Genomic DNA, 25,845 nt, shown 5'->3' on the forward strand with positions numbered 1-25,845 from the left:
GGGTATATCGAAGGTCTCATCCATTCTACACAGGAGCGTGAATAGTCATTTTATTGCTATTTCGCCCAAGGACTTTAGAAATTACTATGAAATATTATCTATTCAAACCTCTTTTCAATTCTGATTGTAATACTGGATCCGCTATCTCTTCCCCGTTGACTACTGTTTTCTCTTCTGTCGCGTCATCAGACAAATCTTTGCCATCTTAGAGGCCTTCAGTATATTCTTTCTACCTGTCTGCTCTCTCCTCTGCATTTAGCAACGGGACTCCCATTACACTCTTACTGTTACCGCCGCTGCTTTTAATTTCACCGAAGGTTTTTTTTTTTTTTTTTTTTTTTTTTTTTTTTTACTTTTCTATATGCTGGCTGAGTCCGTCCTTCCAACAATCGTTTCTTTACATTTTCATGTATCCTTGTAGCCTTAGCTTCCGTGAAGTTCCTATTTATTTCGTTTCTAAGTGACTTGTATTTCTGTATTCTTGAATTTCCCTGAACATTTTTGCACTTCCTTCTTTCGTCGATCAACTGAAGTATTTATTCTGTTGCCCATAATTTCTTCGCAGTTACCTTCCTTGTACTTGCGGTTTTCTTTCCAGATTATGTGACTGCCCTTTTTAGAGATATCCAGTCCCCTTCAGCTTAACTGCCTACTGTGCTATATTCATCATGGCAGTATGTATACCCTCAGAGAACTTCAAGTGTGTATATTCACTTCCGTCTTCCGTAACCCACTTTCTTGAGCATTGATTCTTCCTGGCTAACTCTTAGGGTAGAAGGCATCAACCTAGTGTAAATTACTCTCGTAGTAACTCTTACTTATTTAGTCTGGACTACTTTAGCAAATTACTTCTTTAGTAATATACTCTTTTAGTAGCTGTTGAAGAGGTAAATTTCTATTTACTTCTTTAGTTGTAACTAAAATAGAAGCGCCTTTTTACTAAGGAAGTAAGCCATTTCTGCACTCTGCTGGCACGTGCTTCACGTTTCCTCTCGGAAAATATTAACTGTCGACAGACATCATTGCATTACCTTTTGCGTAATTTATGTTCATCGCTATAATTTTAGAAGCTAGAAAGGATTATTAAATTGAATTATTAAAATTGGAAAGCGTAAATACTATTGTACCAATTAATGGTAAGATCTGTGTATTATGAAAAAGAAACGTGCTATTAATGGGTGAATTTATTATTAACCCCGCCATCTACAGCTACCAACGTCCATTGTTGTTTGGTGACAAGTATTAATTTAAGTGCCAGTTTTGGATACGAGCTGGCAGAAACATGGAGATAGCCAGGAAACGTCCAAAAACATACCAGAAAATAAAAGAGAGCGATTTGCTGAAATAATGCAAAAGAACATAAATACTATTGAATCTAGAAATCACGACATCAACATGTCGAAAAGGAAACAGGATTCCTGTAGAAAAATACACGTTGAGTACAACGCAGAATCTCTTACGCAAATATCACAAGAGCAGCTTAAAGTAATTTGGAATGACATGAAAGCGAAAGCAAAAAATGAAAGCTAAATATAATGAGAACAATTTTAAACTGACGGTGGAGTAGGTGAGACGAAGATTGACGATATAAGCTAAATGGTTGTCGATATTATTCCTCAAGTTTTCGAGGGGATAGCTGCACTTAACGACAATGACACATCTGAAGATAATGTGATACTTTCAAGCAACTTCGATGACGATAACTGCTCATAAGGCTGCAATGAAACTGCTAAAGGTCGAACTTTATCCCATTGTCGTGGATAGAAGTCCACCTGCATTCTCTGGTGTGAGCTTAGCAGAAGATGCACCCAGAGGGAGAGATCATGCGATTGAAGTGAAGAGCCGAGAGTTGTTGAAAAAAGGTGACGAGCTTCATTCCTTAAAAATGTGTTTAGTACGAGAGGAATAAAATTAAATAGAAACACATAGAGCAATCATGGAAGAAGAGCAGAATCGTAAAATGGAAATTATGAATAAGTTCAAGAAAGTAATGGAGCAAACTTCAGACCCCAGTTCTTCATACAATCAGCTCGAGGAATGTAAGTTTTTGTGAATGAATTAGAAAATATTCACATGCATGAAACATCTTCTATTTCCTTGATAACTATTTCAAATGGTTAATATGTTCTTGTTTCTTGTAAGGCATAATATTTGTGTTTATCATTTCAGGAGCGGTACTAATTTTTGTTAATACCACATTCTAATATTTATCTGAATTTGTAATATTATAAACTAAGCCCGTTTTCTAGAAATAATCGAAACATTGTATGACTCTGTATACTCGGTTAAGAAATAAAATGAGAATGTTAATCCCCTAGCAAAAAATAAAAACAAAAAAAAACAGTATAACTATAAAATTACACATAAATAATATAAATCACTTTTCTCTCCAGTAGTGACAATACGTTGGCTTATTTATTCATTTAAGAAGGGAAAGTCTTTACACTAACTTCTAATTTTACGAGCAAACTAGGTACAATTTTAAATACAGTAATTATGTATCATAGATCTTCTGACAGCTGGGCCTGCAGCATTTGCTTCTGGCTGAATTGCATATTGTTCGATGTCATACACCTCCACAGCATCAGGATGAAACACATCTCTAACTTCTATTCCATAGCTGTGTAGAACTGCAGCAGCCACAATAACATTCCCACACTTGTTTGATTTAAATAGCATTGTTTAGTGATAATTTGGAAACGTTGCTTCCAAACACTGAACGCTCGCTCTATTACACATCTGGTAGCAATATGGGCTCTATTGCAGCGCCGTTCGGCTCCTGTTTGGGCTCGGAACACAGGCGTCATAAGATGTTTGGAGAGAGCATACCAATATCTCCAACAAGGAACCCATCATATTGTCCATTTTCCAATCCTGCAGCAACTCTACTATTGTCCCAAATGCGTGCATCATGCGTGGAACTCGGACAACGATCTACCACGTTAAAAATCTTCTTATTGGCACTACAGATGATTTCTGTATTGATAGGAAAAAAATGCTTGCAGTTTCTGTATAGTTCTGCTTGTGCTTCAGAAGAACAAAGTATGGGTATAAGTACACTATCTACGGCTCCTATAACACCTGGGAATTCGCCAGTTCGGTAGAATTCCCTTTTGTTCTTCGATATATTTTCTTGGCTCTGTGGCATGGACACATACAGTGGCTTTAAGGCAATTAAACTGTTTATCGCACTATTAAAAGCTTTTCCAGCTGTAGTACAATGGATATTAATGAGATCCCCTGCTACTAGTTGATAAGTATTTGTGCGAAAGATTCGCAGTTCACAAAGAAGTTGCAGCATAGGAGACAAATCACAGTTCCTGTCAGTGTTATGCTGCAGTAACGGCTCCAGCAAACCGAGCAGCATCTGAAAAGATTCCTTACGAAACCCAAACCCCTCTTTGAAATCACTGCCGCTATACGTCAAAAACGGGTCTCTTCTCTTCATTACTATTCTCGTTCTTGGGATGGTTCACCTCTTCCTCCATCTCCATATATTCTTCGTTGTCCAGTCAATACAGAGAATTCGACATTTAAAACACAGAACTTAAAGATCGCACCCAACTCTCTTGCTTTACTCCTACTACTGCGTAGGAGTAAATTTTGGCCCTATTTCCTCCTCATGTTACTAACGCAGTAGCGTACTCTTAAATGGTGCTCTCCACCAGTAATGGAGTAAATAAGTTTACTTCCGAAGCAAATGAAAAATTTACTCCTGGAGTTAATTTTTTACTCCTAGTACTATCGACTAGAAATCGCCGATTTCCATCTCTCTTTGTAACTTACTAATTGGTTTCACTTACTCCTGGTTGGTGCTCGCCACCCTCAAACTTCAGCCTACTTTTCATACCGAGTTAGATGGCGCAGTCGTTAGCACACTGGACTCACACTCGAGAGGACGACGATTCAAACCCGTGTCCGGCCAACCGGGTTTAGGTTTTCCTTGATTTCCCTAAATCGCTTTAGGCAAATGCCCTGATGGTTCCTCTGAAAGGGCAAGGCCGACTTCCTTCCCCATCCTTCCCTAATTCAATGGGACTGATGACCTCGCTATTTGGTCCCCTAACTAAAGAACCTACTCTTCATCATTATTAAATTGCTATTGGGGTGTATATCTGCTGCTTGGTAAGCCTTACAATCCAGTATCTGATTTCTGAATCTCTGCCGGACCATCATGTAATCTTACTAGAATGTTTCCGTATCTCCCAGCCTTTTCCAAGTGTGCGTCTTCCTCTTGTGATTCTTAAACAGAGTATTCGCTATTACTCATTGGTATTTATTGCGTAACACAATTAGTCGTTATCCTCTATCGTCCCTCCTGCCAAGCCCATATTCTTCTTTTTTCTTCTCCTTTCCATACAACTGCATTGCATTCCGCCATGACTGCTAGATTTTCATCTCTATTTGCGTAATGAAATGCCCGTTCACTACCCTCATATCCTTTCTCTGTCGGTTCATCCTCTGCTTGCGACGTTGGTATGTACACCTGAACTGTTGCTGTCGCTGTTCGTTTACCGTCGATTCTGATGAGTACAACACGACCACTGAACTGTTCACAGTAACCCACTTTCTCCCCTTTCTTCCTATTCATAATGAATCTTACTCTCGTTATATGATTTTCTGCTGCTGTTGGTATTATCCTATGTTCATATATCCAGAAATCTTTGTCTTCTTTCCATTTCGCTTCAGTGCCCCCCGCCCCCCTCCCCCCTATCTAGATTAAGCCTCTGCAGTTTTCAGATTTTTTAACTTCCCTACTTCTCTACCACTTTCATACTTCTGACTTTCCACGCCACGGTTCGTAGAATGTTACCCTATCGTTGGTTATTCGGCCTTTTCCTCATGGTCACCTGCCCTACTGCAGCCCCTCCAGGCGTTCCGAATACGGGACTAGTCCGGCGTCTTTTGCCTATGAAGAGATTATCATGACACATTTTTTCCAATTAACGGTCATGTGACATGTGGATACACATTATCTGTGTTTAATGCAGTGGTTTCCATTGCAATCTGCATCTTCATGCCGTTGATCATTGCTGACTCTTCTGCCTTTAGGGACAGCTTCCCACCCCAACAGCAAGAGAGTGCTGTGAACCTCTTTCGGTTCCTTCGTCCTCTTTGACAAGGCCGTTGGCAGAACAAGGGTGACTTCGTATTCCGGAAGACATAGGCTGCCGTTGCTGGTGATTTTTATTCAAAATTTAAGCAGAGTGGCGAGGTTCAAACCTGGCACTGAGGCAGTTCTAACCCTACAGTAGACCACATGTGGAACAACCATCTAAATAATATATGACACGGCTCTTTCAGTCTACAAACGCCGGTTCTAGCATAACGATGTTGACTAATTCCGAAATCCATGACATGTATCTAACAATACTACACCCACGACTTACAATGTTTCATTATTTTGTGTAAGTCCATAAGTTCGAGGTATATTTGTGCATTCCATACACAGTGGTGCTTAGATCAGTTTTATGGATCAAAGCATCATCATGTGAGATAATATTATATTACAAGTAACAAATCCCATAACATTTTTCCAATAGACAATTTTGTTCAATGGTATGCATCCAGCACATAATAACTAGGCGTCTGGAATTTTCTTTAGCTCTGTTTGCATTCCTGTCTGAGGCTGAATCTGTTGGTTTGCTTTGGTAGTTCGTTTGTCACGTTTATGACTCAAACCACTGTCTATAGGTCGGAAGACAGGATAAAAACAGTTCACTTTACTGAGAGCATCCATCTTACTCCGTTACACTTTCTCCAGAGCTTACCGTGGTGATGTTGAGGCTCTCAGTGGAGGCATCAGGCAGGTTGCAGAAGAGGTCGTTGAGGAACGAACCCTCAGCCAGCAGGGGCAGCAGCAGCAGCACTCCCAGGAACATCTGCAGCCAAGTTCAGGATTTTTTGTTACACAAATGCAGTCGTGCAGCAAGCTCACAGCGACTTTAATGTCACAGCCTTCTTTGCTTAAAAGACCTCTAAAATCATTAGTTTTAAGGGAGACTAAGCTCCATACGAAGCTTTACTGCAGTTATACTCCCGGGCCATTGCTATGCCTTCACTAGTAACTACTGAAATGTCTCTCACTTTTTTCCGATTTCAAGTCGTGTTGCTGTAACATCTACAGTGGTATGGAGTTACAGTGGATTCCTTCGACATCTACTCGACAAAATGTACGCACTTAAAGAGTGGAAAGCAGCACCGGTCTCACCAGTACTCAGGAAAGGACCTAACAGTAATCCGCTGACCGATATCACTGACGTCGATTCGCTGTAAGGTTATTGGACAAATATCTTATTCGGACAGTATCTTGAAGAAAATGAATTATTGACACATTTATCAAAGAAAACTAGCTGAGTACCTGGCGTTATTTCAATCATTTATCAGTTCATTTCCTCTTTACCCCTCTCTATCTCCTCCTTCACCTTCATCTTCAGCATTGCCTCTCTGTGTCCATCTCCTCCACCCCTCTCCACTCTGTCCATATCCATCTGCCCCTCTCTCTGTCCATCACCTCCTCCCTCTCTGTCAATCTGCTCCTCCCCCTCTGTCCATCTGCTCCTTCCCCCTCTGTCAACACTGGACTCGCATTCGGGAGGACGACGGTTCAATCCCGTCTCCGGCCATCCTGATTTAGGTTTTCCGTGATTTCCCTAAATCGCTTCAGGGAAATGCCGGGATGGTTCCTTCGAAAGGGCACGGCCGATTTCCTTCCCCATCCTTCCCTCACCCGAGCTTGCGCTCCGTCTCTAATGACCTCGTTGTCGACGGGACGTTAAACACTAATCTCCTCCTCCTCCACCCCTCTGTCACTAGCCTCCTCCCTTCTCTAATTCCAACTCCCCCTCACCATCTCTTTGTCAATCTTCTCCTCTCCTCTTTGTGCCAACCTCCTTCCGCTCTCCATCTACTCACTCTTTCTTTCTATATCTGCCTTCTTCTCTCCCCTCTCCATGTCCATTTCCTCTCCTTTCTCTGTCCATTTGTTCCTCCTCCTCGGTCTGTTAATCTCATCCTTTCCTTCTCTCTGCCTATCTCTTCCTCCCCCCTTTCTATTTCCTCATCTTTTCTTTCTCTATCCAACTCCTCCTCTCCCCTCTCTTTGTCCATCTCCTCCTCGTCCTAACCATACCTATCTCCTCCTTCCCCCTGTCGGTCCATCTCCACGTCCTCCCTTCTCTCACCTCAACAGGAGGCTGGTAGTTTTTCCCCATAAAGTATTTCTTTCCAGATCCTAACTACTACGTGTACCAAATTCTACTGAAATCGTTCAAGGTGTTTCGCATGAGATTTTTACCCATGGCTTTGCCCTCACACCCTCATGCCAAATATGTCAAATATACTCGTATTTCACATACTTAACATATATCATGCGTGACTACGAAGTCTTTCGCGACGGAGTCCTTGCATAAAAAGTTCTCGGTTTACTTGCCGCGTCAAATTTGGATAAAATCCCAAGCTTTCGACACACTTTGACGACCACCTCTTTATGAAATGACTGACGGAACAGCCATGGGTTCGCCACTGTCACCAGCCAGAGCTAACTTTTTCACCGAGTATTTCGAAGAAAGAGCGTTGAACAGTGCTCCTTTACGTCCATCCTGTTTCTTCAGGTATGTTGACGATACGTTTTTAATCTGGCCACATGGAAATGAGGCACTGCAACAGTTTGTTGATCATTTGAATGGTATACACCAGAACATAAGATTTACAGTAGAGGTGGAGAAGGATGGGAAGTTATCCTTCTTAGATGTGCTGGTGGTGCGAAAATCAGATGGGCGTCTCGGACATTCTGTGTACAGAAAACCGACGCATACAGATTTATATCTAAACGCGCGTAGTTTTCACCACCCAGCTCAGAAGAGAGCTATGCGAATATCTTGGTACACAGAGCAAGGACTATTTCGGACAAGAATCATATCGGCTCTGATACTAACCATCTGACGACGGTATTAAGAAAAAATGGATATTCTAATCGTGATATCAGATCTACTCTGGCGAATAAACCTAGGAAGGATGCTGTTCGAACAGATCAAGAGGACCAACACATCGCGTGGCTACCATTCTGCAGTGCAACGACCAGGAAGATCGCCAGAGTCCTCAGCCTGCAGGGAATCAGACCAGTCTTCCGGCCACCCAGGAAGATTAAGGAAATGTTGCGACCCGTGAAAGATAATCTCGGCCTGAGAGTACCGGGAATTTACAGCATTCCTTGCGAGTGTGGCAAAAATTATGTGGGCCAGTCTGTAAGAACTGTTGCCGATCGCTGTGTGGAACATCAGCGTCACCTGAAATACAGGTATCTAGAAAAAATCAGCGGTGGCTGAACACAGTTTGTTAAATAAACATAAGATTTTATTCGATGAAACAAAATCACTTGCTCACGCTTCAAACTATTGGGACTTTGTCATCAGGGAAGCAGTTGAAATTAGACTCTGTGAAAATAATTTCATTAGAGACTCCGGTTATGCACTCAGCAATGCATGGAAGCGCGCAATTGACAAAGAAAAAGCGCAGAGGGAGACTTCTTACATTCCTCGCAGTTCTCCGCCTGTTGCGATTGATGGCGCTGCAAGCAACGCTGGATAAAGCGCGCCAACAGAATCTATGAACATAGAGGCCGCCACCTCCGTACTCGCCGTTTTCACCGTGACGTCATCCAGCCAATGAGAAGCCGTCCACTACTTATAAAATCGGAAACGTCACCGGTCCACGACAGTCAGTTTTACCCTCGACGAAGATGACGGAGGTAGTCATCGAAAGCTTGGGATTTTATCCCAATTTGACGCGGCAAGTAAACCGAGAACTTTTTATGCATATATCATGCGTATTTGTACACTTATTTCACGTGTAGGTCTAGCGGTTTTCGCCCTAAAGTTTGATTTCTACACTGTTCAATGTTTATGGCGTCGTATATTTTGAACTATGTGCTGTACGATGATATAATATTCCAGTTACATGCACTGGTATATATGCCTACAATGTGCGTAATGCGTTGTGAATAGGATTAGTAGTAAAAAAAGATAATAGATTAAAACGTCATACGTCATTCCAGAGTTCTTCACGCATCTCAGTATTTGCTGTTGCATCCCTTGAAGTATGCCTCGGACAAAGATGTATTTTTGTAGGTACATGCAGCAGCAGATGTGCGTACTGTTTGCGAAAAGTGTTGCGAGTAGAATTGGTAGCAACGTAGCAGTAAATGTAAACCTCTTGCATGTTGCGGTAGTTCCTTACTCATCTCATTGTTTACGACATCATATCTCCTGAACTAAGTGTCGTGCAATTATAAAATTTTCCTGGTACATTCAATGGTACATATGAATGCTGTGTGCAAAATGTGTCACGAATATAGTTAGTAATAAAGAAGCAATAAATTGATTGCCATGCTACATGTAGCAGTGCTACTGCAAGAGCAGCGAAAATGGGATAAGCTATAAACTTTCCTTCTTTCATCATTTTGTGGGGCGAGAAAAAGTTTCGCAAAGGTTTTAAATTGTGTGATACTAGATGACTAAAATAAGGGTGTTAATGCGTCGTGGCCTACACTGATTTTTCACCGCCGCCTCTTTGGTAGACGTGTGATTCTTACCCCCACAGTGATTCTTACCAGACAGTACGTGATATGTGTAACAAGTTAGGTTGAAGCCGGTCCAGTGATCTGGGAGGAGATGTGAACTACACATACGCACGTACATTCATTTTTATAATATATATAGATATCGTTCTTGTGAAACACAAATAGCTCTTAATTTGCCGAAGTACACTACTGGCCATTAAAATTGCTACATCACGAAGATGACGTGCTACAGACGCGAAATTTAACCGACAGGAAGAAGATGCTGTGAAACGCAAATGATTAGCTTTTCAGAGCATTCACACAAGGTTGGCGCCGGTGGCGACACATACAACATGCTGACATGAGGAAAGTTTCCAACCGATTTCTCATACACAAACACGTTCTTGTAATGCCTCGTGTAAGAAGGAGAAATGCGTACCATCACGTTGCCGACTTTGATAAAGGTCGGATTGAAGCCCATCGCGATTGCGGTTTATAGTATCGCGACATTGCTGCTCGCGTTGGTCGAGATCCAATGACTGTCAGCAGAATATGGAATCGGTGGGTTCAGGACAGTAATAGGGAACGCCGTGCTGGATCCCAACGGCCTCGTATCACTAGCATCCGAGATGAAGACATCTTATCCGCATGGCTGTAACGGATCATGCAGCCACGTCTCGATCCCTGAGTCAACAGATGGGGACATTTGGAAGACAACAACCATCTGCACGAACAGTTCGACAACGTTTGCAGCAACATGGACTATCAGGTCGGAGATCATGGCTGCGGTTAACCTTGACGCTGCATCACAGACAGGAGCGCCTGCGATGGTGTACTCAACGCAGTACCTGGATTCACGAATGGCAAAATGTAATTTTTTCGGATGAATCCAGGTACTGTTTACAGCATCATGATCGTCGCATCCGTGTTTGGCGACATCGCGGTGAACGCACATTGGAAGCGTGTATTCGTCATCGCCACACTGCCGTATCACCCAGCGTGACGGTACGGGATACTATTGGTTACACGTCTCGGTCACCTCTTGTTCGCAGTGACGGCACTTTGAACAGTGGACGTTTCATTTCAGATGTATTACGACCCGTGGCTCTACCCTTCATTCGATCCTTGCGAAACCCTACATTTCAGCAGGATAATGCACGACCGCATGTTGCAGGTCCTGTACGGGCCTTTCTGGATACGGAAAATGTTCGACTGCTGCCCTGGCTAGCACATTGTCCAGATCTCTCACCAACTGAAAACGTCTGGTCAATTGTGGTCGAGCAACTGGCTCGTCACAATACGCCAGTTACTACTGTTGATGAACTGTGGTATCTTGTTGAAGTTGCATGGGCAGCTGTACCTGTACATGCCTTACAAGATCTGTTTGACTCAATTTCCAGGCGTATCATGGCCGTTATTACGGTCAGAGGTGTTTGTTCTGGGTACTGATTTCTCAGGATCTATGCACCCAAATTGCATGAAAGTGTAATCACATGTCAGTTCTAGTATAATATATTTGTCCAATATTTCTTCTTGGTGTAGCAATTTTAATGGCCAGTATTGCATATAGATATCGTTCTTGTGATTAGATTACATTAGATTAGATTAATACTAGTTCCATGGATCATGAATACGATATTTCGTAATGATGTGGAACGAGTCAAATTTTCCAATACATGACATAATTAGGTTAATTTAACAACATACTTAAGTTAATATAACAACTTTATTTTTTTGTGTTTTTTTGTTTTTCTTTATTTTTTATTTTTATTTTTTTAATATTTTTTTTCTTAATTTATATCTAAAAATTCCTCTATGGAGTAGAAGGAGTTGTCATTCAGAAATTCTTTTAATTTCTTCTTAAATACTTGTTGGTTATCTGTCAGACTTTTGATACTATTTGGTAAGTGACCAAAGACTTTAGTGCCAGTATAATTCACCCCTTTCTGTGCCAAAGTTAGATTTAATCTTGAATAGTGAAGATCGTCCTTTCTCCTAGTATTGTAGTTATGCACACTGCTATTGCTTTTGAATTGGGTTTGGTTGTTAATAACAAATTTCATAAGAGAGTATATATACTGAGAAGCTACTGTGAATATCCCTAGATCCTTAAATAAATGTCTGCAGGATGATCTTGGGTGGACTCCAGCTATTATTCTGATTACACGCTTCTGTGCAATAAATACTTTATTCCTCAGTGATGAATTACCCCAAAATATGATGCCATATGAAAGCAATGAGTGAAAATAGGCGTAGTAAGCTAATTTACTAAGATGTTTATCACCAAAATTTGCAATGACCCTTATTGCATAAGTAGCTGAACTCAAACGTTTCAGCAGATCATCAATGTGTTTCTTCCAATTTAATCTCTCATCAATGGACATACCTAAAAATTTGGAATATTCTACCTTAGCTATATGCTTCTGATTAAGGTCTATATTTATTAATGGCGTCATACCATTCACTGTACGGAACTGTACGTACTGTGTCTTATCAAAATTCAGTGAGAGTCCGTTTACAAGGAACCACTTAGTAATTTTCTGAAAGACAGTATTGACAATTTCATCAGTTAATTCTTGTTTGTCAGGTGTGATTACTATACTTGTATCATCAGCAAAGAGAACTAACTTTGCCTCTTCATGAATATAGAATGGCAAGTCATTAATATATAATAAGAACAACAAAGGACCCAAGACTGACCCTTGTGGAACCCCATTCTTGATAGTTCCCCAGTTTGAGGAATGTGCTGATCTTTGCATGTTACGAGAACTACTTATTTCAACTTTCTGCACTCTTCCAGTTAGGTACGAATTAAACCATTTGTGCACTGTCCCACTCATGCCACAATACTTGAGCTTGTCTAGCAGAATTTCATGATTTACACAATCAAAAGCCTTTGAGAGATCACAAAAAATCCCAATGGGAGGTGTTCGGTTATTCAGATCATTCAAAATTTGACTGGTGAAAGCATATATGGCATTTTCTGTTGAAAAACCTTTCTGGAAACCAAACTGACATTTTGTTAGTACTTCATTTTTACAGATATGTGAAGCTACTCTTGAATACATTACTTTCTCAAAAATTTTAGATAAAGCTGTTAGAAGGGAGATTGGACGGTAATTGTTGACATCAGATCTATCCCCCTTTTTATGCAAAGGTATAACAATAGCATATTTCAGTCTATCAGGGAAAATGCCCTGTTCCAGAGAGCTATTACACAGGTGGCTGAGAATCTTACTTATCTGTTGAGAACAAGCTTTTAGTATTTTGCTGGAAATGCCATCAATTCCATGTGAGTTTTTGCTTTTAAGCAAGTTTATTATTTTCCTAATTTCAGAGGGAGAAGTGGGTGAGATTTCAATTGTATAAAATTGCATAGGTATGGCCTCTTCCATTAACAACCTAGCATCTTCTAATGAACACCTGGATCCTACTATATCCACAACATTTAGAAAATGATTATTAAAAATATTTTCAACTTCTGACTTTTTGTTTGTAAAGTTTTCATTCAATTTGATGGTAATACTGTCTTCTTCTGCTCTTGGTTGACCTGTTTCTCTTTTAATAATATTCCAAATTGTTTTAATTTTATTATCAGAGTTGCTGATTTCAGACATGATACACATACTCCTGGATTTTTTAATAACTTTTCTTAATATAACACAGTAGTTTTTATAATTTTTGATAGTTTCTGGGTCACTACTCTTTCTTGCTGTCAGATACATTTCCCTTTTCTGGTTACAAGATATTTTTATACCCTTAGTAAGCCATGGTTTGTTACAAGGTTTCTTACGAGTATATTTAACTATTTTCTTGGGGAAGCAGTTTTCAAATGCATTTACAAAAATGTCATGAAATAAATTATATTTTAAATTGGCATCAGGTTCACGGTACACCTCATCCCAGTCTAACGGCTGTAGGCTTTGCCTGAAATTTGCAATTGTTAAATCGTTGACTGAACGTACTACTTTGGAGGACTGTTTAGTATTGCTGAATGGAGCTATGTCATATATTGTAACTAGCTGTGCACCATGATCAGAAAGACCATTCTCAACAGGCTGAGCATTTATCTGGTTAAACTTATCTTGGTCTATAAAGAAGTTATCTATCAGTGAGCTGCTATCCTTTACCACCCGAGTAGGAAAATCAATAACGGGTGTCAAATTGAAAGAACTGAGTAATACTTCAAGGTCATTTTTCCTATTACCCTCTTTCAGAGAATCTACATTGAAGTCCCCACAAATAATAATTTGCTTCCCCCTGTCTGACAGATAGCACAACAAGGAGTCCAAATTTTTCAGAAATAGATGAAAATTTCCTGATGGGGACCTATATACAGTTACAATTATAAATGTGCCTTTATTTAATTTAAGCTCACAGGCACATGCTTCTATATGTTTCTCTACACAAAACTTTTTTGTTTCTATATTTTTTGCACAATGATAACTTTTGACATATATGGCAACTCCTCCTTTCTCCATATTTTCTCTCATTACATGTGCAGAGAGCTTATAACCACTTACATTTACCTTATCCATATCAGTAACAATGTGATGCTCAGACAGGCATAGTATATCTATTTCATTCTCAGCTTCTAAATCTTCTAAACAAACCAGAAGCTCATCTACTTTATTCTTTAAACTCCCAATATTTTGATGAAATATACTTACATTATTTTTAATTATACTTTTATGAGAACCTTTCCTTATTCTAACATTTGCAGTACTCTCCTGTCTGAGTTTCTCATTGTGCTTAGGCCTAGTTCCTATACCAGTGGTCACATGGTGTTCAGAGAGGCAGATTATGTCAACTGGGTTGGGTGACTTTAATTCATCAATGGAATTACATAGGACTGAGATACAACTTGGTGGAGATAAAATTTCTGGTGATTGGTGAAAATTTATAATTGATAGCTGTGATTAGTGATCCAATGTGCTAGAATTGTGCTGTTTAATTTCTTTCCTAAACTGAAGATTTGTTTCAATCCTGACCTCTCGTAGAACTTGACATCTTTCTGTCTTACCTATCCTAAAAAAGGTGCTGCTCCAACACCTGTAACCACTGGTATTTTACCATTCATGGCAGTGCCTCCCCCCCTTAAATTTCCTGCTATTACCCCAGCCAGTTTTCCCTTCCCTTTCCTGTTGAGATGTAGGCCGTGCCTGGTATAGTCCCACCTACTGAGATAATCAACAGGAACCACACCAATATGAGCCCCCGCACCCGATCCAAGCAGCCGTTCCAACTCCAAATTAACTCTCCCAACAGAAGAGTTCAAATGAGGCCGGTCATGGCGTCTCAGGACAGATACAAATTCAACATTGGTGTGTCTCGCTGCTGACGCAATCTTTACCAGGTCACACTCTATACTGTACCCAGGATCTCTGTCGATGCTGTTCCCTGGCCCTCCCACAATAACCACGGTGTCTTCCCTGGTAAATCCTTTACAGAGTGAACCTAAATCCTCTGTCACCTGATCCAGACTAGCACTTGGTTTGAAAAAATTTGTGACCTGGTATTCTGGTCCTAATTCCTCCTGCAGAAGTTGGCCTACACCTCTGGCATGAGAACTGCCTAACAACAAAACTTTCTTCCTTTTCGATGACTTTCCTACATTCTTTTTCAATTTCCTATTGAAAGTTTGTTGTGTCCTGTCTACACCTACCTCTGCTTGAGGCTCATCAGTTTCTAACTGAAGCAACAGGTCAAACTTATTTTTGACATTCACCACAAAACTGTCAGACTTAGTTCTAGGCCTATTCCTTCTGCTACCTGTTGCCACTTCCCACCTCTCTTTGCCCTTCTCCCTCCTTAACCTGTCCAGATCTTCCCTAGCCTGATCTAGCTCAGCCTGAAGGGCAGCAATTTTCCCCTCCTGTTCCACTATCTTCCTATCTCTGCTGCAAATTCTACATAACTACTGATGAGCCTGATCCACTTTCCCAACACCCACGCCACTGCAGTCCCCCCAGTGAAAAAAACTACTGCATCCATCACACCAAACCCCGGAACTAACAATTCTACGGCAAGTCAGGCACTTCTCACTCATGGCAAAAATAATACTTTAGCTAGAATAAATCAATTAAATTACCGAAAATCAAAAAAGACGTTACAAGAATTAAGCCTATTCACAAATGTATATAAGCAAGTTTCTGATTTAAAATTCCGCTGTTTTTCTGAGATCTGTATTAAAACAACGAAGGTATACGCTATTTATTATATATTTCACTCGATGGAATGAAAAAAAGGACAATTAAACGAGATACTTTAACTTTGATTCTCCAAAAACGTTACGAGAATTATGCCTATAAACAAATGTATATAGGCAAGTTTCTGATATAAAGTTACGCTGTTTTTCTGAAATCTGTATTAAAACAATGAAGTTATACGCTATTTACGGTAGTTTACTTATTTGTTACCGAGAAACTAGTTAAATTACCGTGAAACAAGAAACAAACACGTTTACAAAATTTAAGCCTAAGCGCGACTTCGCGAAGTTACGATCTTTTCGTGTTTTCTGAGAAAATACGCAAAGAAAAGTCAAACCTTTAACGGCAAGACTAAACGATACACTAATGCACGTATTTAATTTGTTGTCGGCGTTAAACTAAATTATATTCCTGTCTAAATCACTTAACTTTCTGGAAATGGTTTCTGGCGTCACTTACTCGGCGGCCATCTTGGAACTGCCCTTGGAACCACCAATAGCTCTTTATTCACACGAAGTAATTAGTGCTATCCATAGGGGATTTCAAATTGATTTCAGGTTTCTAGATTTCCAGAAGGCTATTGACAGCGTTTCTCAGAAACCGCTTCTAATTAAACTGCGTGCCTATTGAATATCGTCTCAGTAGTGCGAATGGATTCGTGATTACCTGTCAGAAGGGTCTGAGTTCGTAGTAATAGACGGAACGTCATCGAATAATGCGGAAGTAATGTCTGACATTCCCCAAGAAACTGTTATACATAGAACCTATGCCGTTCATATTAGGTATAAACGATTTAGGAGACAATGTGAGAAGCCTTCTTAGATTGTTTTAGACGATACTGTTATTTATCATACAGTAAAGTCGTCAGAAGATGAAAACCAATTGAAAAATGATTTAGACAAGATATTTGTATGGTGCGAAAAGTGGCAATTGACTCTAAATAATGAAAAATATGAGGTCATCTACATGAGTAGGCCTACTAAAAGGAATCCACCAAAATTCCGCTTACGCGATAAATTACACAAATCTAAAGGCTCTATCTTCAACTTATTACCTTAGCATTAAAATTACGAGCAACTTAAATTAGAACTACCACACAGCTAAAGTTGTGGGAAAGGACTAACTGAAGACTGTGCTATATTGGTACAACATTTAAAAGGTGCAACGGGTCTAGCAAAGGGACTGCTTACACTACCCTTGTCCCTCCTCTTCTGAAGTACTGCTGCGCGGTATGGGATCTTTACTAGGTAGGACTGACTGCGGACACCTATAAAGTTCAAAGAAAGGACAGCACGTTTTGTATTGTGAAACTGGAGAGAGTTTCACGGGGCTGGGGTGACAACCACTAAAACAACGCCGTTTTCCTTTGCGGCGATACTTTTTCACGAAATTTCGAACACCATCTTTCTCCTTCGAATCCGAAAACGTTTTGTTGACCCTCACCTACGCAGGGAGAAATTATCGTCGTAATAAAGTAAGAAACATCAGAAGAAGCATGGAAAGATTTAAGTGCTCTTTTATCCCGCGCACTGTTCGAGTGCGCGGCGATAAAGAAATAGCATGAAGGTAGTTCGATGAGCCCACTGCTAGGTACTTAAGTGTGAACTGCAGAGTAGGCATGTGGACGTATTCAGAAATGAGGATTCAGAAACTGAAACTTATTGAGAAATTAAAATTCGATACCAGTCTGCACGTTGCTTTTCATCTTACCAGCTGAGCTGTTCATTCGCAACTCACTAATTTTTCTCACAGCTTCAACTCTGCCACTGCCTTCCTCCTACCGTCCAAGCTAGTGCAAGCGCACACCACTCTCCAGAATGATAAATTCACTCTGGGAACTTCCAGTAGGGTGTGGCTAAGATATTCATCAGTGACATTATTCCGTCCCAGACTACTAGTCCAGTACGTACGAAAGAGTGATTTTTGAAGTCTGGAAAGGAAGAGGTTGACTTGTAGCTTGCGGCTGGATCGTAAGTCATGCCTGGATGATTCAGTAAGAGCATCACAAGCGTCAGGTAAGGTTCCGGGTTTGACTCCTTGTCCGGAAGACAACTTTAATTTGCCAGCAGATTTCGAAACAACGCTTCACTGGAGAGTGAAAAGTTCATTCTTGAAGTCCACAGTATTAAGAACATTTTGTCTGCTAGTTCAGTGTTGTTCAAATTAGCGCACAATTTTCAGAACGAATACGTTCTAAGTTACACGGAGAAGAACCAACATAGGTGCGAATGAAGGCTCAATGCTGTCACAAGCTTGGAATGTCCACTGAAATTTCCACTCTATGATACTGTCAAATAGGCTATAAGAAAATTCTTTGAGATAGAACGAAACCGCGCGTTGCTACGACACTGGGACAAGACACTGCTCTGATTCAGCTTGTTTTCCTATGTAACTTATCAGAATGGTGAGATGTTTCCATGAAAAGGACAGTGGCTGATTCCCTTCCGAACTCTCGCCTGAAAGACGAGGTACTGCTCTGTTTCCAGTGACTTCTTTGCTGTGGGGATCTTAAATCTGAACTTTCATTTTGCTTCAGTAGCGAGTGACAGTATGAAGAAGAACGCTCCAACAATAAAGTTCTTGTCCGCAGCTCGTGGTCGTGCGGTAGCGTTCTCGCTTCCCACGCCCGGGTTCCCGGGTTCGATTCCCGGCGGGGTCAGGGATTTTCTCTGCCTCGTGATGACTGGGTGTTGTGTGACGTCCTTAGGTTAGTTAGGTTTAAGTAGTTCTAAGTTCTAGGGGACTGATGACCATAGATGTTAAGTCCGATACTGCTCAGAGCCATTTGAACCAATAAAGAATCAAGAATCAAGATAGAGAAACAACATTCTATCGAAGGGAGGACGAATCATAGAGCAGGTTATTCTGAACATGTAAATCTAACGAGCTGAATGGCTTTAAGCTCATATATGCTTCACAAGATTAAACGACTACCACTTGCTGACCGGTTTCATTTCCGTATGTTTTCATAGGAGCGGAAGCTTTTACAGTTGCATTTCTGTGTTCTTGCCGTACAGGCGCAAGGTGTCAACAATTTAATAAGAATAAGCACAGGCCATGCAATACACAACAGGTTATATGTAAAGCTGATGCAATACGTATTTGCATGAACGACAGTAAAGGCCAATAATAAACACCTATTTTTGGAATAGCTTAAGCAACTGCAATTGAAATGCGAAAGCAACTGACTACTACAAAAGAAAAATTTGGTTCCTGCAGCATGGCAGAAAATTGTCCGAGTCAAAAATTGATAAATAGGTAGCAAACACTGTGGGAAATCTGTTACGAAGAAAGCGTATCTCGTGGCTGACTAGACATCGTAAGCCGTCGGCACACGGGACGCGTTTATTGACGTGATTTTGCACTCTCTCCAGCGGTGGTTGTCGCACGTATTTGACTCGCAAACCATACAGTTAGTTCACAAAAATGGAAGTGTGTAGAATTCCTACGTTAGCTCTGTTAAAACGAACATTTCCTTTCCTGACCGTATGGTAGTACCGTTGTTCTCTCTGTGGCACATATAAATAAAAACTTTAACGTCTGTGAACATGTAATTAGATAAAAATGGAAGATCCATGTCCACTCAGGAAAGCCGTCAGCTTCACCAAATCACTGTCATTCCTGGCAGAGAACGCACTTCTATTCACACAACATCAAATATTACAGAAATTACTTCTAGTGGTTTCATGTGAAACTCTTACAACGTTTCGGGAAACACGAAGGTGAAAAAACAAATAAATAAATAAAATTCGACCTACCGGGACGAGAACCGTCATCCGATTTCATTTTATTAGCTTTTTATTTACTACGGTATGCTGCAAGTCGTCTCTAAACATCTCTCTTTACCTTTAATTTTGTTCCCGAAATGTTATTGAGAATTGTATAACAAATCATAATAAGGACTACATGTTTTCATGAAACTGAAATGGGTCATTGTCTTAAAAGGGCTTATTCTCATTACATACGAGTTGAGAATAAGTAAATGCGAAAATTCTTTAACTACCAATATGGCATTTCCGGCCATTCTGTTACAACAAATCGTATCAAGAACGATACGTCGTCGACACATCAGCGTGCTGGCGACTAGAAACAGCATATATTCGTAGGGTGTAACGTGTATCGAATATGAGCTTCTTCTGAACACGACAGGTATAGTATGACGTCTTGCTTTCTGCTCGTGACGTAGGGAGCGTTCTTGCTTACTGTTGGTTCTACTTTACATTGGACACTGCCGAAATACCGCAGAACTTGTTTTGTGTTTCACGTTACGAAGTGGCATCTCAACCAGAAATAGCAGGATGTGACGTCAAAAAACAAGTAGAGCTCCGCGTCAACGTTACCTAACTTTTCCCGTGTGTCGACAGCTTTTAGGGATAGGTTCAACCCTCTAGTTATAGAGGACGCACAAGGAAGGCTCTGCTTAAGTGGGTGTGAGTGGCGTTTGACGTTTGCTTTGTATGATTATGAGAGAAGGGAGTGAATGAACTTCAGTGCCAGCACGCAGCCTATGCCTCTCGAACAGCACCAAGGGGAACGCCGAGCTTGAAGTCTTCACTGCTACGTTTATCCACAGTACAGTTTGTGGACGACTTAAACCAAACGCCGGAAACCAATATTCTCTGACGAGATTACGTGTTAAATCCTGAATCGCTTTTACTAGCAGAGTCAAATATCAGTTCCCAATAGCTGTTTCGCACGAATGACCTCTGAAAATCAGCTCTTTCGGTTTAAAAGTTACTCAGAACGATGAGTGTTTATCTTCAAAAAATGGCTCTGAGCACTATGGGACTTAACATCTGAGGTCATCAGTCCCCTAGAACTTAGAACTACTTAAACCTAACTAACCTAAGGACATCACACACATCCATGCCCGCGGCAGGATTCGAACCTGCGACCGTAGCGGTCTCGCGGTTCCAGACTGTAGCGCCTAGAACCGCACGGCCACTCCGGCCGGCGCGTTTATCTTCAAGTTAAATGTAAGAGGAGGATAATTTCTTGCTCAGAGCGATATTTCGTCATTCCCTTCGATGGAGACGAAGTCGCTGCGGTTAATCAAAAACGGTAAGCGTTTACATGGGAGCGAATTTTGATTGTGGGAGAGATAATCCTGCGGCAAATATTGCATTTGTGACATCTGTATTGGAGTCTTTATATGACCACCCAGAAGCGGTACTGGACACTGATTTACGAAAAAAGGATTTGCGAACAGCGTCTGAACATGTAAATCGATAGCGCCAAGAGTCGTGACCCAGTGATGTGGTGCTGAGAGATTTGAAATTTAACCGAGAGCACTGACACTAAGGCATGTATGCGGAAACTTAACGTACAGCCTCTTCTCTCTATGCTGGCCAAATATGGTGGGGACAATTTTCATACAGAACTAAGATTCAAATCAGGTAGCTGCGGCGTGCGTTAGCGACCTCTGCTACGGAAGTGGGAAATATAAAAGTGTCATAAACAAGCGGAAAAATGCTCCTATCGGAGCACAAAAAAGGCGAACACGTTCCTGTTCGTTTAAAAGATTGTGACTGAAAAGTGGGGTACCAGCTGCCTCTTTCTACCATCCTCAGCGTCTTAAAAAGTTTTCCCAAAATTTTGGTATTCCAACTTGTACGCGCTGTTTTTAACATCCGACTCTGCTCTCACTTCCACAAGGTCCCCTAGCTGTAACTTGCTCATACCCACTAGTCCAGAGCTGTAAGTCTCTCATACCCACCCACCACTACTTTCCCACTCCCTCTCACTCGTTCAGCTCAACTCGTTATCTCTTTGTGTCACTGTCCCCTGCATCACAGTCATAGTCTCCTTCGTTGTTCCTACTGCTACAGTTTCCTCTCACTGTAGCTGTCTCCCTCTTGCTCTCTCTTACTACTAAAATCTCGTTCATTCCTTGCTTCCCGCTGCTGCTATCTCTTCTCATTGTCACTATCTTCCTGTTCCTCGTTGTCACTGTTATTCGTCTCCCATTGGCACTGTCTCCTTCACTTTTTTTCCTAGCGCTATTCTCTCACTGTCAACTGTGTCCTACTGCCACTGCGTCCCTCTATTTCTTTCACACAGCGATTGCCTCCTTCGCTCTTTCTCTACCACAACCACTGTCTATTATCATCCAGTATGCTACATCCGCGGACCTAACCGAATCACCGGCACCCTACCGTCGATCAGCCCGGCCGCACTTGCGCGGTGGTCGGCCTTAGCTTCACGTCGCGGCCGCCGGAGGTTCTTGGCGTTATCTCCGGCTGAAGACGTCGCGCCATTCAATGGTTCCTGCCTGAAGCTCCCTCTATGGCCACAAGATATAACGGGAGCACAGACCTGACGATGACCAGTCGCTCTTGCTCGCTAGCTGTGTTAATATCGAAGTGTTATTGTATAGATCTTATATGACAACCTTGGGCTTAGAACTTAGTTACGATTTGGATTGCACTGTGGATTTGTGACTTGTATTGTGAACCTAATTACGTAGCTACTTGCTATGAGAGCAGTAGTCGGTGCCTGCTTCAGTATGGAGAATAAAGATAAGTAATCTTCCTGATCGCTGGCGCCTCACTTTGAGACTAATCTTTTCTCGGCCATGAGATCTTGCGTCACACCCCGGTCACGTCCTGTTACCAATTCCAACTTACGTTTGCCACTCCACTTAGACATAAAGCAGTACACATTACTTTCCCTCTCTTTTCCACTACCTGTTCCTCCCTCAACATAAAAAAGCGCGAATGCGTTCGCGTGCCAGAGCTTTCGGAATTTTTTTTATAGAAACAGAGCAATGTGGAATGAAACAGTTGGTACCCAACTCTCTTGTAATAAATATGAGCATATTCGCCTTTCCTGTGTTCCGACAGGAACATTTTTCACTGGTCACCCTTCTTTTCCCTGATACAGCACGGCATGTCACTCATATGGAAGAACTCCATGAATCAGTAAAATTTTGATAGCTTACCTATGTGAAATAGAAATACGGCAAAACTGTATAATCTTACAGCTCAGACCGGATTTTATGTGCACAATAATTTTGCATGTACTTCAGTACTACATCATCATAGGGTTCTCAGAACACTTCTGACGATAACGGGGACTCTGTACAGAATATTTCTCCGTGGTACGCCACTTTATAAACTACGTTTTCCCCCCACACCGGATTGTACGTGCGTATTTTATGTATCAAGTAGGGTCACTTTGAACCTCTGTATCTCAGAAAAGAAACAGTTTTAGAAGCTGCTCGAGATAGGGAACTCAGGATTATATCGTAAAAATTTTATCCATTCGCTTTGAATCCTCGGCGCGGTTTTGGTACCCAAAAACCGTGTTTTTCGTGTTTTTCTCGGGAACTGCCTAAGAACTAAACAATGCTTCCATAAGCCCCATATGATGCACCAGAAACCACAACTAACGCAAAAATTTCAGCCATTTGCTGTGCATAGCCATCCTTGAATCCTCGGCGCGGTTATGGTACCCGAAAATCATGTTTTTCGGGTTTTCTCAGGAATCGCCTATGAACTAAATAAAGCCTCCATAAGCCTCATAAGGCGCGGCGGAGACCACGTCTAATGCAAAAGAGAATCAACCGATTTGCTCCATTCCCCTAAACTGGAGAAGAAGACTGTTACACTGAAAATTGAACCGTGTACTGTAGGATACTTACTGTAAGACGAGTATACAAATGGTCCCTAGCACAAGCGCTATCCAGAACGCTCGATCCTACCTTTCTGTCACCAAGAGAATTCGAGCTATGAGCCGCCGAAAATCTCATTTTTATGCGTGGCGTTTTGGAACATATCAGGAGCAATGCTGTCGCATGCGTACCGATTATTTGTGCACTATTCCGGGAAGCTGGTAGAGTGCATGAGGCAGACAGTGGCAGACAAATACTTACTTTTAGGGATTCGGCGTTCTTCTGTGCTTGACAGGGTGCGAGGGTTCTCTTTTATACAGTAGTATTCAAGGTCGGTGTGATGCTCCATATGTGCAGCGCACGTAGACAAACTGTCAAAACAAGGCCAAGCGATTTGCAGCTGTTTCACAGACACCGTTACACACGGGACAAAGCCGCTTCCGTTGTTTGCCTGGCTCACAGTCTTAGGGTTACCATATCTTCATGATCAAACACTGAGGGAATTCAGATAATGTGATTTATCTGACATTTTTTTTCATTTCCTTGAATCCGTTTTAGGATTTTTTTTACCTATAATTCTGTAGTAGTACTAAACATACGTTACATTTCTCATGTCGTACACCACAATCAACAACGAGTTTGAAAGAGCTTATTCCGCTCATTCGTCTACTGAACATTTAGCCGAGAAAATATTCACTCTACGGCTGTTTTATGTACAGGTATGGCAAAACAGTACTGTACCATTTTCAAGCAATTCAGTGCAAGCAACACTCATGTATTGGTACCATTTCTCAGCGACACTTTTTCGTGTCAAACTTTTATTGCGGCGTGGCTTGCTAAAAATGAACCGTAAATGTTTGCTCACTTTCTCTCGTCGCACTGTGCACTACAAAAGTTCCACGTACACTTGACAGCAAAAAAAAAAGTGCGTCACTGCCGAATACGACCAACATAACGTAGCTGTGTTGCAGGTCCTCTAAACACCAAAACCCTGTGGGGTACAGTCGTTTGACTACACACACTGGGTACCCCAAGAGACTACTAGAGACCAAAGGTCTTTATGGCAGTCAGTCTAAGCATCAATAGATATCGTCATACAAAACATATTAGAAAACGCATTCATAGCGATGAGACACCCCATAACACTCATAAACTAACTTTAATTACAACAAGTGACATTCCAAAAGTTCCGAGAAAACGGATTATTTTCCATATATCATACAGTAATCTTTAGTCAAAATTAAAGACTTGAGACAATATATGGAGTTACAAAGCTGTATTTTCGCTCTCGAAAAGGTTTTCCATCCACGTGCTGAACGTCGCTCAACGGCGAGTGGCTCTGGAAACTGGATATGGGACGAACCAGTAAAAAAACCGCGACTAACGGCAACAAACACTCTACGGAAATCTCAACATTAACAGCGAATCACCAGCAATATCATTCTTCTCGTAACACATCAACAGCTACGTGTACACAAATTTGAACTTTAAATGGCATGACCAACGTCGTCGTTCTGGATCTGGATTCAAACCCAGCACCTATTGCCATTGCTAACTAAGCTAAGCTTTGTTTGTGCCTTATTGAGACCTGATAACTAGGCATAAAGAGGCGTGAAGTATAGACGTTTGCACCAGTATCAGTTATCAATTCAGATCCTGAAAATAAATCACGAAAATGTTTGTACCGAACTGGGAATCCGGTCATAACAGTTACCTTCCTGGGAACTACCCCCAACGACGTTTAATACGGTGTCATTCACAAGGAACAAGGCATGCTCATGTGTAAAATTGAAATTCCATGATGTAAAGCTTGCGACAGGGATGCGAACCCAGCACCTAATCGGATTGTTAACGAAGTACGTAAAATCAGAAGTTAAATATCAAATGTTTTCACCAATAGCGAGATGTTGGAACCTTAAATGACGATAGAATTGTTTTTGCCTGACTAGGATCCGAACCCGGCATCTAGCGCCGTCGTTTTTTAGCCAGGATTAGACGATAAATAGCTATTGTTGGTTCACCAGTAGCGAGATGTGCGCATGTTTAGCTAGACATCAGGCGACGAAATGTTCTGTGCTGAATGGAATTCAAACCCAGCACACGTGGTCATGAAGACACTTTAACTATCAAATTCTTTTCCAATAATAGCTAGGAGTGGCATGTTTGTACTTTCAATGATGTGATGGAAAATACTCTGCTGGCTAGAAGTTGAATCCACAACATATCGTCGTTGGTGATCACAACGAACACAACGTCAAACCTAAATCCGTTTTCGGCAGTAGGATGGAGAGGAATGTTTGAACTTGAAAAGATGTAAGGAAACGCTTGATCTTGTAATGTTGTGATAAAGAGCTCATCATGTGGCTGTGAGTTGAAACGAACACGTTACAGCTGACAACGCACGAAGAGACGTTGAAAATACAATTATTTTTCACTGGTAGTTCGGAGTGCGCATGCTAGGGCTT

At 41.3% G+C, this 25,845-nt stretch overlaps 1 protein-coding gene across 1 annotated transcript in view; it reads right to left on the reverse strand.

The window, feature by feature from the left end:
- Positions 1-23,653, reverse strand: part of LOC124622368 — a 49,560-nt gene extending 25,907 nt beyond the window's left edge. Inside the window, exons 1-2 of the mRNA XM_047148046.1 lie at positions 23,642-23,653; positions 5,772-5,882 (exon numbers count right to left, since the gene is read on the reverse strand). Of these exons, the coding sequence (XP_047004002.1) occupies positions 5,772-5,882 (111 nt within the window). The 5' untranslated portion in view covers positions 23,642-23,653. The remainder of the gene's footprint in view (positions 1-5,771; positions 5,883-23,641) is intronic.
- Between the last annotated feature and the right edge of the window lie 2,192 nt (positions 23,654-25,845).

The sequence above is a fragment of the Schistocerca americana genome, chromosome 7, assembly GCF_021461395.2.
Source record: "Schistocerca americana isolate TAMUIC-IGC-003095 chromosome 7, iqSchAmer2.1, whole genome shotgun sequence".
NCBI lineage: Eukaryota > Metazoa > Arthropoda > Insecta > Orthoptera > Acrididae > Schistocerca > Schistocerca americana.